At 43.5% G+C, this 15,888-nt stretch overlaps 1 protein-coding gene across 6 annotated transcripts in view; it reads right to left on the bottom strand.

The window, feature by feature from the left end:
* ARFGEF3 (ARFGEF family member 3) overlaps positions 1-15,888 on the bottom strand; it is a 183,751-nt gene that overhangs the window by 22,787 nt on the left and 145,076 nt on the right. For all 6 annotated transcript variants that reach the window (XM_058735422.1, XM_058735423.1, XM_058735424.1 and 3 more), the window contains 5 exons: positions 14,894-15,038; positions 13,205-13,327; positions 8,751-8,854; positions 6,975-7,119; positions 1,706-1,834 (listed from right to left, as the gene is read on the bottom strand). In XM_058735422.1, coding sequence (XP_058591405.1) covers positions 1,706-1,834; positions 6,975-7,119; positions 8,751-8,854; positions 13,205-13,327; positions 14,894-15,038 — 646 coding nt within the window. The remainder of the gene's footprint in view (positions 1-1,705; positions 1,835-6,974; positions 7,120-8,750; positions 8,855-13,204; positions 13,328-14,893; positions 15,039-15,888) is intronic.

The following is a 15,888-nucleotide window of genomic DNA, read 5'->3' as shown; positions in this document are numbered from 1 at the left end:
TTTTACTTATGGAAGTGACACATGAATAAATTCATAAAAAAATTCAAACACCAATAAAGCTATAAAGGATCACCTGATTGACTCCAGTCCCCAGATATGTGTGTATGTATCTGTAGGTTTATAAGAAAATACCCTCTAAAGTGTAAGTACATGTGTCTACATGAAACACTGAGAAGCACATTAACATGTGTTAGAGACCGTTCGTTGTTAGCAAATTTAGGTATTCCTCATTTTGACTGCCACATTCCATGGTATGTGTATACACAGCAGTTATTTACCCGGTCCCTTACTGATGGACATTTAAGGTGTTTCTAATTTTTTGCTTTATAGACAATGCTATAATGAAAATCCTTGTGAAAGTGATGGATTTTTAAAGTCTGATTACAAAAGTAAGGCATCCTATTTTTTCCCCTTTTCCTAATAAACAGAAAACACATGGGAATACAAAGAAGAAAAAAACCTCACCCACAGAGATAATCACATTTTGATGTTTGACTTCTAGTCTTTTTGAATGTACACGTATATTTATAAATGCATAACATTTCATAAATTTGAGATTGTACTCCGTAGTATATATATTTTAAATATTCACACTCATTTTAATGTCTGCAGAATATTTATATGCTCTTACTAGAATTCACTTAACCCATGTAGGGTGTTCATAATTTTTTTGCTATTCAGTATATTTCACCAAGCATCATTGTCAAAATTAATAGCGAGACAAAATGTATATAGGATTATCAAGTCTTCATCAGTTTATGATAAATATGAAACTCCTCTTACTACTAAGGAATTAACTAGTGGGTTCATTTGTGGTTCTGATTCTGTTTGTGAAAACCAAAATTTCTAGTTTCTTGGATCTTGGGAAAATTTGCATGTCTAAGTGTACATGCTAAATTTGATTAATTCAAAAGAAGAAATAAATGCCCTCAGGGCCATTCTTTTCCTGTATTACTAAGGTACCAGGTGACCACTAAATGTCTTTTTCTAAATCTAATCACCTCTGACCTTTATACATTTAAGATCTTGCTGTCTTGGGGCACCTGGGTGGCTCAGTTACTTGAACGCCCAACTCTTGATTTTGGCTCAGGTCACGATCCCAGGGTTGTGGGACTGAGCCCTGCCTTGGCCTCCGCACTGAGCATGGAGTCTGCTTAAGATTCTCTTTCTTTCTCTGCCCCTTTCTTTCCCCTGTTCATGTGCTATCTCTAAAATAAAAATAAAAACATCTTGCAGTCTTAATATTGCATCTATATGTATGTATATGTGTGTATATATATGTATATGTATTTGTATATATACATGGTTTGTTTATGTCACTGGAGACCCAGTGAGTCCCACTGACAGCTCTGGGCCAAGAGCATGTAAGATCCAGTCAAAGAGGAAGACTGTAATCCTGGAAAAGAGCAAAGCCAATACCCTTGGCCTGATAATTGTGGGAATCCAACATATCTAACTAACTGGATAGCACACATTATTTATAAAGGGACTGCTGGGAAGACATGGAAACAATAACAGGACATATCTTAAACATCACTGCATCATAGCCATTCAACAAGTATTTACTGAGCATCTATTTTGCACGGAGCTCTGCACCGAGTCCAGGGATATAGCTGTGAAACAAGCAGACCCACAGAAATACCCTCCTAAAAAAAAGTTACATGCATAAGAACTCCCCCCAAAAGACAGACGTAGAAATTCTTACCAGGCGTTTTGGTAACATCTCTCAACAGCTCAAAGAGTAAATCCAGGGTTGGTGGCTGATGCTGACGTGGACAGTTGGACACAGCTGCTGTTAGCTGCTCCAGCAGGATGATCCAGACTTCTATCAGCCCTGGAAACCAGAAAGCAGATCTCTGTGAAATCCATAATACAGAATCATCATAAGACCAAACTAAACATTGTTAGTTTAGCAATGTGCCGTACGGATGTGAGGCATTGCCCGGTGGGGTAGCCCGCAGTGTCCACAAGCAAGGACAGATTATGATTTACACGTTCTAACAAAGTCAAAGGGCAGAAACCCGCCAAATTTCTTCTTATTCCCCTACAGGAAGAAGGTGATATGGTAAATTCTACTATATTGAAACAACTGTCAGATTTCTTGGGAGCTGAGAGTACCAAAACACTAAAACATCCTTTTGTATCACCCAAGTGCATCTTTAAAAAAATTTGTTTTTAATGTTTATTTCTTTTTGAGAGAGACAGAGAGACAGAGCATGAGTGGGAGAGGGGCAGAGAGAGAGAGGGGGAGACACAAGATCTGAAGCAAGCTCCAGGCTCTGAGCTGTCAGAACAGATCTTGACATGGGGCTCGAAATCATGGACCTGAGCCGAAGTCAGACACATAACCGACTGAGCCACCCAGGTACCCCTAAGTATATCTTTTTTTAAAAAAAATATGTAATTACAAATATATAACAAAAATTTGCCGCCTTAACCCTATACATAATTATGCATACAATTCAGTGGTATTAATTAAATGCACGGTTTTGTGCAACCGTCTCCACTGCCTATTTCCAAAACTTTTTCATCATCTCAGAAAACCTACACCCATCACACGGTAACTTTCCATTCTCCCCTCACTCTAGCCTCTGGCGTGGCCTTTATGGAAAAACGGTTTGGTACTTCTTCAAAAGGCTAAACAGAAGGATCAGATGACCCAGAAATTTCTCTCCTGGGTCTACACCCCAAGCAATTGAGAGACTGTAGACTGAAAAGTCTACTCTACTTTCTGTCTGTATGAATGTGCCTATTCTGGATATTTCACATAAGCGGAATCACACAGTATTTGTTTCTGTGTCTGGCTTATCTCACTTAGCATAATGTGTTCAGGGTCCGTCCACGTTGTCCTGTGTGTTGTGTCATGTTTTGTCTGTCTATCTGTCGAGAGACAAGGTGTGGTTTCCACCTTTGGCTTATGGTGAATACGGCTTCAGTGAGCATGAGAGTGTAAGCATCTGTTTCAGTCTCTCAATTCCTTAGGATCTAGACCCAGGAGAGAAATTCCTGGATCACCTGGTCATTCTGTTTAGCTTTTTGAAGAAGTACCGAACTGTTTTCCATAAAGGCCACACCATTTTATACTCCCGTGAAGGTTCCAATTTTTCCAGGTCCCTGACAATGTTTATTTTATCTTTTGTTCTAACTGTAGCCGTTCTAGTGGGTGTGAACTGGTGCTTCACTGTGGTTTTGATTTAGATTTCCCTAATGACGAATGACGTTGAGCATCTTTTCATGCGCTGATCGGCCATTTGTTACATAGTCTGAGAAATTCGTGTCCTTTGCCCATTTTTAACTTGTGTTGTCTTGTTGGGTTGTAGGAATTCTTTATAGAGTCTCGATATTAAAACCTTATCAGAAATAGGACTTACAAATATGTTCTATTCTTTCGACTGTCCTTTCACTTTCTGGATCATGTCCTTTGATGCACAAAAGTCTTTAATTTTGGTGAAGTCTGAGCCATCCATGTTTTTCTTTTGTTGCGTATGTGTGCTAGTCTATTTTCTTTGCTTTTCTCTCATTCAGCCCCAGTGTCTCCTTTTTTTTTTTTTTTTCTTTTTTTTGCAATCTATACATCATTTTGAATTTACGGGTCCACATTGCACTTGGTGCTGCTCGCACTCTCTCGTCCTGCGTCCACGCAAATCACTGCCTGTATCGCTCACAGGCAGGGAACGGTGCTCACGGCATCAACAGAATCGTAAGCCCAGGCAGCACACTTCTCAGTACACAACTCTTCTTGCTCCTCTTCAGATTTCATTTTTATTTTTTTATTTTTAAAAAATGTTTATTTATTTGGAGAAAGAACATGTGCATGCACGAGAGAGTGGGGGAGGGGCAGAGAAAGAGGGAGACAGAGCGTCCCAAGCAGGCTCTGTGCTGTCAGCTTAGAGCCCGACGCAGGGCTCAGTCTCACAAACCCGGAGATCATGACCTGAGTTGAAATCCAAAGTCAGAGGCTTAAGGGACTGTGCCACCCAGGAGCCCCTGAAGTTTCATTTTTAAAATAAGATATTTTTAGTGTTGCGCACTACTAGGCAAGGGAAAAAGCATGAGATTCTTTTTATTAGATGTAAATAATTTTAGTTTTGCCATTTACATAAGCACTACCTGAGCCAACACTCCAGTTCACCACTGCCTTTGGAAATACGTCAACCTGCAGATCAGATAACTGATACAGAGAAAGGACTCAGTTTCTCTAGCTTAATCCAAAAGGACCTAAAATAGAATACAAAAAAAGCCCACTCTCCATTTTATTTTTAATACTTCTAATTTTCCTGTGAAATGTGACTGCATCAGAAGATGATAGCTTTTAAATATGCCCATTAAGGGGCGCCTGGGTGGCTCAGTCGGTTAAGCGGCCGACTTCGGCTCAGGTCATGATCTCACGGTCCGTGAGTTCGAGCCCCGCGTCGGGCTCTGTGCTGACAGCCCAGAGCCTGGAGCCTGTTTCAGATTCTGTGTCTCCCTCTCTCTGACCCTCCCCCATTCATGCTCTGTCTCTCTCTGTCTCAAAAATAAAATAAATGTTAAAAAAAAATATTTAAATATGCCCATTAAATTGGCGCATCTGGGTGACTCGGTCAGTTGAGAATCTGACTCTTGATTTTGGCTCAGGTCATGATCTCACAGTTTGTGGGATTGAACCCTTTGTCGGGCTTGTGATTCTCTCTCTCCCTCTCTCTCTCTCTGCCCCTCCCCTGCTCATGCTTACACGCTCTCTCATAATAAATAAACTTTAAAAAATTCCCATTGAAAAAATTACTTCCAAAGTTTTGAATATGCCTATTAATAGGAAGCAAAACCAAACCCATGGCCAATAAATAAAATCAGGTGACAAATGCTTATGAACCTCAAAATGTAAGCAGGTGTGAACAAGCTAACTTGCAGGAAGTTTAGAGGACAGAATCACATGTTATGCACCACTAGAAGGGGTATAACCAATAAAGTCCACATGGAAAACTCCATGGGACACTGGACCATACTTCTTTAACAAATGAATTGCAAAGGAGTGAAAAAGAGTTGAAGAGGAAAATCTAGAAAGGGATTTAACAGACCTATCAGCCAAACATGTAGTGTGGATCTTATGTGAATCCTGAAAATTAACTGACATAAGAAAATAGGAAATGGTAACACTGAATGGATATTTGATGTTCAAGAATTATTATTTTTAGGTGTGGTCATGGAATTAATGGTTATGTTTGTTATCTGTGAAGAACACATACTGAAACATTTTCAGATGAAATGCTATAGTGATTTGATCTAAGACAGAGGAAGCGGAGGGAACAGAGGGAGGGTGTGCGTGTGTGTGTAAATATACAGTAGATGAAGCTGGATGATGGGTAGATGAAGGTTCATTATACCATTCTGTCTAGTTTTAGCCATGTCTGAAATTTCCATAGGCAAAAAAAAAAAAAAAAAAAAAAAAAAAAGGAAATTATTGGCTCTTGGAAACCAAAGGAATAGCATCTAAGAATGCATTAATTTTTAAGACTAACTTAAAGCCTTTGCCTTTCTTTTCTCTGGTCTAGCTATATTTAGCTATAGCTACATAGCTATATGTAGTTTAAAGGCCTAATGAATTGATAACGTGGAAAACTTTAGAGAGGTGGTTGGCGGTAACTTATCCATACAAAGATGGGCTGCCTAGGAAAAACAATGGATTAATGGTTTGCACAAATGGAAAGGGGATTCCTGACAGCGACCCTACACAAACCATGTACAACTGTTTTAAAGACTATATTATAGATAAACAACGTTAGTTTCTGTTTATAATGGTCTGGACTGGAGGTTTAAGAGGCTAAGTACAAATTATTCTTAACTAATCATTAAATGAAACCTCTATTAGGCAACACCCAGCCTATTTCCAATATTTTCACTGTCCTCTCCATTATTCTTTCCTATGGTTCTTCCTTACACCTATTCTAAACTAGTGAGGTTTTAGTGTCTATAATCCCTATGGAAGACTGTCAATCCTCTCACTGCTCTCATAAGTGGATTTATAATAGAAAAAGAAAACAAAAATGAAAAACAAATAAAAAGCAAATGTAAAAAACCTCCCCCCGAAAGTCCTTCTGCAAGGGTTTGAAACAACCTGTGATGCATAATAGACTCCTTTAAGGACATAATTTCTATTTCTAGATCTAGAACAGGGCAGGGTCGACGGACTCAGAAGACAAGTGTGAGCATGAGTTAACCCGTCTGAAAATGTCCCCAAGTTACTAGACTGAACTCCAATCCTCGGGAAATTACATGGGAACTAATTTGAAACACATTCTTTGAAATTATTCTTTTAATGAGCCTTCAGTTCCACCAGCCACAAATAGATTCTCTCTTCAGTAGTGGCTTAATTTCCCCAGTCTCTAACCAAAGAGTCCTGCAGGAAGTAATTATATAATGATTGTGTTTCCTAGAAGGTATTAAAGACAATTACCAGCCAATTTAAGTACCAATGCAACCACATCCCAATTTACTAAATTATAGAGAATTCAGAGTTAGAAACTATATTTAGCGGAAGCTGCACTCTGTTCACACTGAGTTTCGATGGAAACTAAAAAGGATGGGTTTGGAGACAAGACATCAAATGATGTTTTTTTTTTTTTTTTTTAACGTTTATTTATTTTTGAGACAGAGAGAGACAGAGCATGAACGGGGGAGGGGCAGAGAGAGAGGGAGACACAGAATCGGAAGCAGGCTCCGAGCCATCAGCCCAGAGCCCGACGCGGGGCTCGAACTCACGGACCGCGAGATCGTGACCTGAGCCGAAGTCGGCCACTTAACCAACTGCGCCACCCAGGCGCCCCTCAAATGATGTTTTTAAAGAGTCCATGGAAACTTTAGGTAGCCGTGTTCTATTAGAATTAAAAACAATAGCAACAGAAATGGATGATCATTCTTATGATCTGTAAGTTACTGAACTCATGACTTAAGCTTCTGGGAATATGAAAGTATTTCGGTCCAGTCAACTAACTTACCAGTGTCGTCATCAAAATCAGACAGGACTGACTCAATGCCATCCTCACTGCTCGCCGACTGCTCCTGAAGTCTTCGAGGCAAGCTAGCGAGTCGCCCGCTAAGGAATATTGGCTTCAACGGCATTTTGTAGATTTTGGCCAGCAACTAAAGAACGAAATATCAAATGCAATTATATATTGGAAAAAGCTGCACTCTGGGTGTTAATGAAGAATAAAATTATATACCAGCCATATTCATGTTAGGGAAAACCAGAAAAGCTCTCAACGTATGAAGGTTCTAAGGTTGGTTGGGATTTGGAGGCATCTCTCCCATGGAGGGGGTGAGACGGCATTCAGTACAAACCACAAGGTGGAGAAAAAGACTCTAGGGATACTTGTTCAGCATCTCAATTGCCTATGAATCTTATAGGCTTTTGTAAACCTTCCCAGGGAACCACAAAACAGGTCAAGAGTTTTTGCCTATGGGGGGAGTATTCTATGGGGATCGCTGAGGAGAGAGTCTATAGGTAAATGGGATACTAGACTTTGATTTCCCCTTCCCTTCAGTCGACACCAAGGCACTGAGGCCAACAGTAAGTGGGGGAACGAAGGATTGTGTGGGCCAGGTGGGAGAGATGAAGGGAGAGGAAGCAGAACTGACAGACTGCCCTGGGTTCCACATTCCCCTCTCACTGCTGTGGAGCCTGTCGCCCAGGAATCCGCATTCCTGGGCCAAACTCCCCTGGAGCCTCAGGAATTAGAATTGGCCTGCTGGGCCTGTCCTGTTCCAGAAGCCAGGAAAACAGCTGTGAGGGAGACAGAAAAAATTCCTGTCCTTGGGGGGGGGGGGGGTCTTACAATAATAATTTCGGACATAAAGGCTATAGAAACAATTAGGTGATACTAGAATGACCGGGGTATGTGGGAATGTTGGCAGGGAGTTGGTTCATAGCTCTGGTCTCTCTGAGGAGGTGATGTTCCTGATGAGATCAAGAGAAGCAGCATCCCACAGAGATCCAGGGAGGGGAAATTCTAGGCAGAGGAGAGGGCAATAGCCCTGAGCGGTAAGGCACCGTGTATCTGAGGGGCAAAAAGTCCATGTGGCTGGAGCCCAGAGCGAGAAGGAAGGATCTGAGGGTGAAAAGGTGGCTGCGGTTCTGTTGTGAGTGGGGCCTGGTGGAGGCAGCTGGGGGAAGAGGCGGGGGCTGGGTATCCTTTCTACAGTCCTGGGGCTTCATGCTATACCTGCTATCACCATGGGAGGGGTTCCACAGTCCAGAAGAGGCCTGGGGACAGAACCCACAAAGACAGGACTACAACTACTGAGACAGGGTATCACTGAAGCCTGGGGAGGGGAGGGGTGGGCAAGAAAGGGCTTCAGGAGGGACCATCCTCTGGTCCGGCAGCGTTGGACGCAGATATTGGCAGTGACTGGATTTCGCACAATGAAGGTCGCTGTTGACTTGGATGAGCGCTGTTGCATGGGATTTCTTCACTAGATCTTGGCCGACTGCATCCCTCTTTTGTTTCTGTCTCTCTCCACTGGCCGCATCCCCACCGTCCACGTTCTGGTCCTATCGTGAGGACTTCCCGAGACCTCATGACTCCCTTCCTTACAGCCTGACTCAAACATAGAGATTAGGATGGTTCCTGCGTCTGAGTGTAAATGAGGAGTTTGAGAGATTGCAGTTCAGTTGTGCGTTCTAGTATATTTCCATTACTTTCTTCCTTTCCTTCCTGGAAGGGGTGGGGACAAAAATTTATACTAGAGCTGCATGCAAGCACCGCCCCCGGTACCTGAGAGCAGCGCCGGAGGTAATCCAGGGCAGGCAGGCACAGGTCCGGGGACGTGGCTCCCGGTCCTGGGACACAGTCTCCTATTTCTTTACAGTCCACTTCCCCTGGCGGACAGAGATCGACAAAATTACTCTCGCCTTCCTCCTTCAACAGGAGACCTGTTGAGCCACATGGCCTTGGCTCAATAAATGTCTACTGAAATAACAAGAAAAAGTTACCCCAAGCTCTGCAACCCCGGAGACAGTCCTTTCTCCCCTCTGCACGTGTGCATCTTAAACACAGTTGGGATCACAGCGTGCATCTTATTTTGTTGGGAACATTCCATTTTGTGAGTCTCCTCAATGGACACTTTTTCTGGGTTCTACCACAGTACCCACGGTGGCTGGACGCTGTTGTTTTGTACCTGGACAGCCTGTAACTCACTTCACTGTGCCCCTGCTGCTGTCGGTATGACTCTGAAGCTTGATGATTAAGGAGAATCCTGGCGACAAGCCACATGTTGGGCTGGAATGAAGCGCCAGGCCTCTCTGTTTGGAAAAGAACCCATCGACTACCAGTGCTCAGCACTAAATAGTGATGATAAATAAAGGCTCTGGGATGATCTAAACATCTGGGGCTTGGGGACTGAGATGACTGAATTGAGTTGAAATGATTTTTCTTTCTTTTTTATTTTTTTGGTGGTATATATCTAGAGATTTCGCAGATCTGTAGAGGGCATCTAGATTTTCTATAGGTAAATACTAGTCGAGGATTATCATTCTTCTCATGCAATGAATCTATTCACATAGTTTTAGTAACTTTGTTCCACTGATACCATAATTGTTTCCCATTGTCTACAAGGGTAGCAACTAGCACCCTCGCCCGGGGGTAAAGAGACCTAGTTACTAGGCATTAGTTAAAATTCAGACAAAGAGGCATGTTTCTCCTTTAAAAAGAAGAGATAAACACTTGTATTTTAGATCAAGGATCACCTTTTTCTGTACAGGTTAGACAGGAAATACTTCAGGCTTTGCAGGTTCCCTTGTTTTTGTAACACCTTCTCAAATCTACTGTCGAAGCACAAAAATAGCTACAGACAAATGATCATGGCTGTGTTCCGATAAACTTTATAAAAGAAATTTTTTTTTTTTTTTGCCAATTGTTTGCCAACCCTCGGTTTGGATCAGCACACTTCACAACGTGAAAACACAGCACAGATCAAATTCATGTTGAATAAGCCAAGCGGGAATTAAAAATACGTTCCTTTCTTAGCCTGTTGATCACAGTGAGCCTTCCCAAAGTTTTTTTGTTGGTTTTAACCAAGGCCGCCGCGGTACACATCAAAGTCTATGCAAGTGGCGCCCCCTGGAGTCCGGGGCCGTCCACAGCCAGCAGGGCTGTACTGGAGGCCCCTGAGTACCCCCCGGGGCTCCATGCTCCATGCTCCGTACAAATAACTCCACCTTATAATTCACAGAAAAAACCATCCTCCTTGTGCATCCCGATAATTCTGCATCTCCATTTGCTGCCCTTAACTCCCTCCTTAAGAGAAAATCTCACATTTGTGACACGCTGTTAGGCATCTCCCCTCGAGTGGAGTTTCACAGAAGTTCAACAGGTCCAAAGGTCCAACGTCAATACCTTCTCCTCTCCTCCACACCTAACCTGCTCTCCTTTTGAATGTCCTAACTCTGGGCAGCACCAGCCTTTGTATGAAACGTGGGGAACGGGAGCCATCCTCGGTTCCCCCTCCCTGAGCCCCCATTCGGTGACAAGCCCTACAGACCCCACCTCTGCCATGTGCTAGAGCATTCTCTCCACAGTCCGCCTGCCCGCAGCTTCTCGCACCCACGTATGGGGAGATGTGCCTGCCAGAGTTTAGTGTCTAAGCGTGCATGTGACTGGAGTACTCTTTACTTAATAACCCTCCCCGCACATTCTGGATTCCTTGACTTGGCACGCGGCACCCTTCGCAACTGCCCCTTCCTTTCTTTCCAACTGATCACCCACCATCCCTCTTATGTGGGCACCTTCAGTGTGCTTTGTCTTTAGGAAAGTAAACCCACGGCTTACCCCACCAAGTTCAAATGTCACTTCCCCTTTGAAGCTTGCACCTAGCCCCCGCTACCAAACATCTGTCTCAGCGGCTTATTCATTTCAGCTTACGTGTCTTTTTTTTTTTTTTTTTTTTTTTTTTTTTTTTTTTTTTTTTTTTTTACTAGCCTCCATGAGAATATTCATCTTACTGAATTGTAACAATCGATTTATATGTGTTTCCTAGAAGAGCCTGTGAGCGTCTCACAGGCAGGAACCTCTCCCATATTTTATTCATCTTTCTATCTTCACATAGATGTGCCCGCATAGCAGGCACATAATGAAGACATTATGACTCTTCAATGAAAATATAAGACTGTGATATAATAGCAAACACATATACCGGTCTCTGCTCCCGGTTCCTGGCACATCGCTCCTAAAACCTTTGTCACTTCCCAAGCGACAAGAGTACTAGAAGCATCTTTTGTTCTGATATTTAGTCTTTGACTCCAATTCCTGACACAGAGCTCCTACAGCCTTGGAATTTCCTGGATGGTAGGAATATCTATTGTTCTGATTGAGGCAACAGCCGGTGGGCTTCTGGATGTGGACTGGTCACCAGGAAGATCAAGCCATGACTAGAACATCCCCTTCCTAACTCCTAAACAGAGTTAAAGATATATCATGCCTACGTGATGAAGCCTCCATAAAAATCCCCAAAGCATGGGGTTCAGAGATCTTCTGGGTTCGTGAGCACATCTACATGCTGGGAGGGGAGCACACCTCAACTCCGTGAGGACAGAAGCTCCTGTGTTTGGGACCCTTGTGGACCTTGCCATATGTATCTCCTTTGGCCGTTCACCTGTATCTTTTATCATATCCATCATATGATAAACTGGTACACAAGTTCCCCTGAGTTTGGTGAGTTGTTCTAACAAATAACCAAATCCAAGGGGCAGGGGTTATGGGAAGTATTTGTAGCCGAGTCAGAGTTGTGGGTAACCTGGGGACCTACTTGTGCTTGGCATGTGAAGTGGGGGGCAGCCTTGGGGGGACTGAGCCCCTAACCTGTGGAGTCTGCGCTAACTCTGGGTAGTGTCAGAATTGAATTGGATTGTAGGACACCCAGCTGGTGTCGCAGAGTATCACGTGCTGTGAGGGCCGCCCCCTTCCCCCATCCAGTATTGGGAGTGTGGTAGTCATATGGGAACAAAGGAGATACGCAGGAGTGAGTTTTTCTCAAACAAAAGCTGAATTTTCTACTACCTAATACAAAGATGCATACTTTAAGTTCTTCTTATGATTAAGATTATTTGGCTTCTATTTAACATACAGCAGAATTAAAAAATCGTATGCTGTGCTTCAGAAGAAATCTTCCTCTGAAGCCCAATTTGTAACATCAAGAAGCGAGCAGCTGTGATGGTTACCCTTCCGCTCAGTCCTCTGTTTCCCAGGGTGTACGTAATAAGAGAATAAAGCATATATGATAAATAATAGACTACAACAACAATGGTCTACAGATCAGACTTGTTGCCTTCAGGCGCTATCCTGAAACTTGCATTTTGTTCCTGGTCCCTAAAAAAAAAGGGAGCGTGAGTGAAGTCATCTCATTTCTCTGTGTCCAGTTTTCTTTTGCAAAGGAATTGTGAATTATTTAGCAAAAATTTAAAAATATATATATTATGAACTTTATATTGCCCTTATTTAAATTGTTCTTAGCCTCCATGTCTCAGAGCACTCCAGGGCGAAGTTCTCAAAACTTTAAGATTTAAGTTCCTTCTAAAATTTCTGGTTTTAGAAACTGCTGGCAGAAACTAACTGCCCTCCCCTCTCATCCCAGGTAGCTTGCGCTTTATAGAAACCTGCTACAGCAGGTCGTGTGATATAGCAGGACTCTACTTTGTTAAAGTATTGCTAAATTAAGCAGAAAATCAACTTAGTAGACTCTGACACCCACAAGGCCTCAGAGAAGGGGGACTTTGACATTCCAGAGAAATTTTATGATTAACAAGGCCTAGGGGAAGGCACGCTTGATTTTTTTTTTTTTTTTTTAGGAGGAGCTGGGAACTCAGGCGGAGGCCGCCAATTATGGGACATGGAGGATCGTAGTTCCCGCATCGGGGCAGTTACTGAATACAGTACCGGATATTCTGAGACTCAAAAAGAAGTTGGAGCAAAATAACACATAGATTGAAAACGTGCTGCAAGAGTGTCCCGTGAACACGATGAATGACAGCAACCCTGGACGGAATCCAAGCTGCTTTCACAGTAAGTTTTCTGCTCCTGAGTAGACAGCACACTGCCACCTGCATATCGCCCGGGCTTGCTTGCTTGCTTGTTGCCAAGCTTGTTCTTGGGCCTGTCTCCGGGCCCTTCCACACAAAGTCATCCAGGACGGGGCCCCCAGCCGCCACGAGGCATGGAAAGAAGACCCCACTTACCCAGTCCTTTGACAAACTTCATAAGGCACATGATGTAACTCGTGGCTGCATTGGCGAAGACCTGGATGTTGTCGGTATTGAGAAAAGCTTCAAATACATCAAACACTGGAGCTTGGCCTTTTCCTGAGGGGAGGAGGTTGTAGGATTGTAAGAAAATGAAGTCTACCCTTCAGGCTGTCCATACTCTCAGCATCTTCCATGGGGTCTTGGAAAAGACCTATTGGAGGAAATCCCTGGCCTTTTGACGGAGCGCACAGTACTGTCTTTCTCAGCTTTGCCTGCAGGGGGAGCTGCAGGAAGGCTACAAACACCAAGACCTCGGTAGACCAGAGATGAGGGCAAACAGCCGAATGCAGGGCTGAGGCCACGTGTGAGTCTACAGGGTAGTGAAACATGCGGGCCTCTGGGATTCTCCTGCACACACAATTACAGGGAAGGGAAGGTTTTAGAAAAGCCCTGATGGCGTATTCTGATTGACTCATAACTGTGCAGAAAAGAGTTCACAGGCTTGAGACTGCTATTCTTAGAAGGCCTGCTTTGCAAGATTTTTCCTTGATTGGTATCTGGGAACTGGGTTCTCAGAATATTCCCGGGCAACAGTTAACTGATAAGGGTGGTTCACGGTGCCTAGACTGTGCAAACAACATGGTTTATTCCGAATACTTGCTTTCCTTTGGGGAATCTGGGATTTTGGTGGGTGCTAGGTAGAGGGTACCCATGTGGCCAGCTCTTAGCTGGGTCTCTAATGGGCTTTGCTGGGAAGAAACAGCCTCATGTTACTGCATTTTCACTACTGGGGAAGAGTATGCTCTGTGGGACCCTCATGGGAGGCAGAGAGCACACGAAACCTGCACAGGGATGTCCCAAGATTCTCTGATTTTTTTGCTCTGATCCTCTGGCCTGTCCTTAGTACGTTGCCATGATAAATCTCGGCTGTGAGCCACGTAATAAATCTGAGCCATGCAACAAGACTTAGTATAACTATAGGCTGAGTCCCATGAACCCCTCTGGTTGGTTTCTGAACGTATCAGTAGTCTTGGGGACCACGCACTGACAGAATACCCATGGTTGCTGGGCATGCTCTATGGGTCCCCATCCATTTCCAGCCAAAGCCAATTTCCTTAACTGGGATTCTACTACATGATGATGCTTTCCTGCTTCTTACTAGCAAGTGAATAATGTTTTCCTTTTTGGCTTTAGGAATGAACTCAACGCGGATAGGTGTAACTGAAACAACAAACGGGAGTGTCAGTCTTCTGTCTAATCTGTCCATAAGAGCAGGGCCTGATTCATCATGCTCAGGGTTCTTGGCCTGCTGGCAGAACTCAGGACGTGTGTCCCTGCTCTACCAAATTGTTCCCTGCCGGAAAAACATGGCTGCATGGCGGACTTCCCTATTGCTCTGTTTCTTTAGGTAGCATGAAAACTGACATCAAGAACGAATGCTTTATAACAAGAATCATCCACATATACTTCCCTCTCACTACCCTCACTTAACAGAGGACTGGAAATGCTACCCAGAGCAACTAGGCAGGAAAAGATAAAATGCATCCAAATCAGAAAGGAAGAAGTACCATTGCCTGTTTGCAGATTATGTGGTATGTTTTATTTAGAAACTCCTCCCAAACTGTAGAACTCATAAAAGCGTTCAGTAAAGTTTCGGGATACGAGACGAACACACGTTCTTACCCATGGAGTAATCACCGACCAGATACTCCTTCACTTCAGACTTGTTCCCACTGTGCACCGTTTCCAGGGCACTGAACAAGGACCTCCATCCTGACTGGATCTGGGTGGAACACACTTCAACCAGCTCGCCGATGGATGTGACGACCTGGCGGAGGCAAAGGAAGTAGCACTTAAAACTTCTTCCTTACAAGCAGCAGGAGAATTTCTGGAAAGGGGGATACGCTTCTCCGGTCCCTATATCTGGATCAGTGCCAGTGAAAAAGAAACACCAGAATTCAGCCAAACTCACTCAAAAATCTACATGAGCAGCCACATTGCATTGATTTGCATTCTGCTAAAGACTTCCACTGTTGAGCAACTGTTCACACGCCTGTTAGCCATCCACAAATGTTCTGCTGGCTTTTTTTTTTAAATTGGGTTTTTGTCTTCTCATTATTGACTTTTTTTTAATGAGTTATTAGAGTTCTTTATGTATTCTAGATTCAGGTCTTTCCTGGGGCGCCTGGGTGGCTCAGTCAGTTGAACACCCGGCTTCGGCTCAGGTCATGAGCTCGTAGTTTGCGAGTTCAAGCCCCGTGTCAGGCTCTGTGTTGACAGCTCAGAGCCTGGAGCCTGCTTTGGTTCAGTGTCCCCCCCCCCCCCCGTCTCTGCCCTCCCCCTGCCCCCCGGCTCATGCTCTGTTTCTCTCCCTCTCTCAAAAATAAACACACATCCAAAAAAAAAAAAAAGACTATTAGATTCAGGTCTTTCCTGAGATATAGGATTTATACATATTTGGAAATAGTTTGGCCTTGTCTTTTTATTTTTTAATGGTGTCTTTTGAAGAACACGTTTTTAATTTTTTTTTTTTTAATTTTTTTTTCAACGTTTTTTATTTATTTTTGGGACAGAGAGAGACAGAGCATGAACGGGGGAGGGGCAGAGAGAGAGAGGGAGACACAGAATCGGAAACAGGCTCCAGGCTCCGAGCCATCAGCCCAGAGCCTGACGCGGGG

Source organism: Neofelis nebulosa, chromosome 6, assembly GCF_028018385.1.
Source record: "Neofelis nebulosa isolate mNeoNeb1 chromosome 6, mNeoNeb1.pri, whole genome shotgun sequence".
In the NCBI taxonomy this organism is placed as follows: domain Eukaryota; kingdom Metazoa; phylum Chordata; class Mammalia; order Carnivora; family Felidae; genus Neofelis; species Neofelis nebulosa.
The sequence above is the reverse complement of the archived record's forward strand: the minus strand, read 5'-3'. Positions and strand labels throughout refer to the sequence as shown.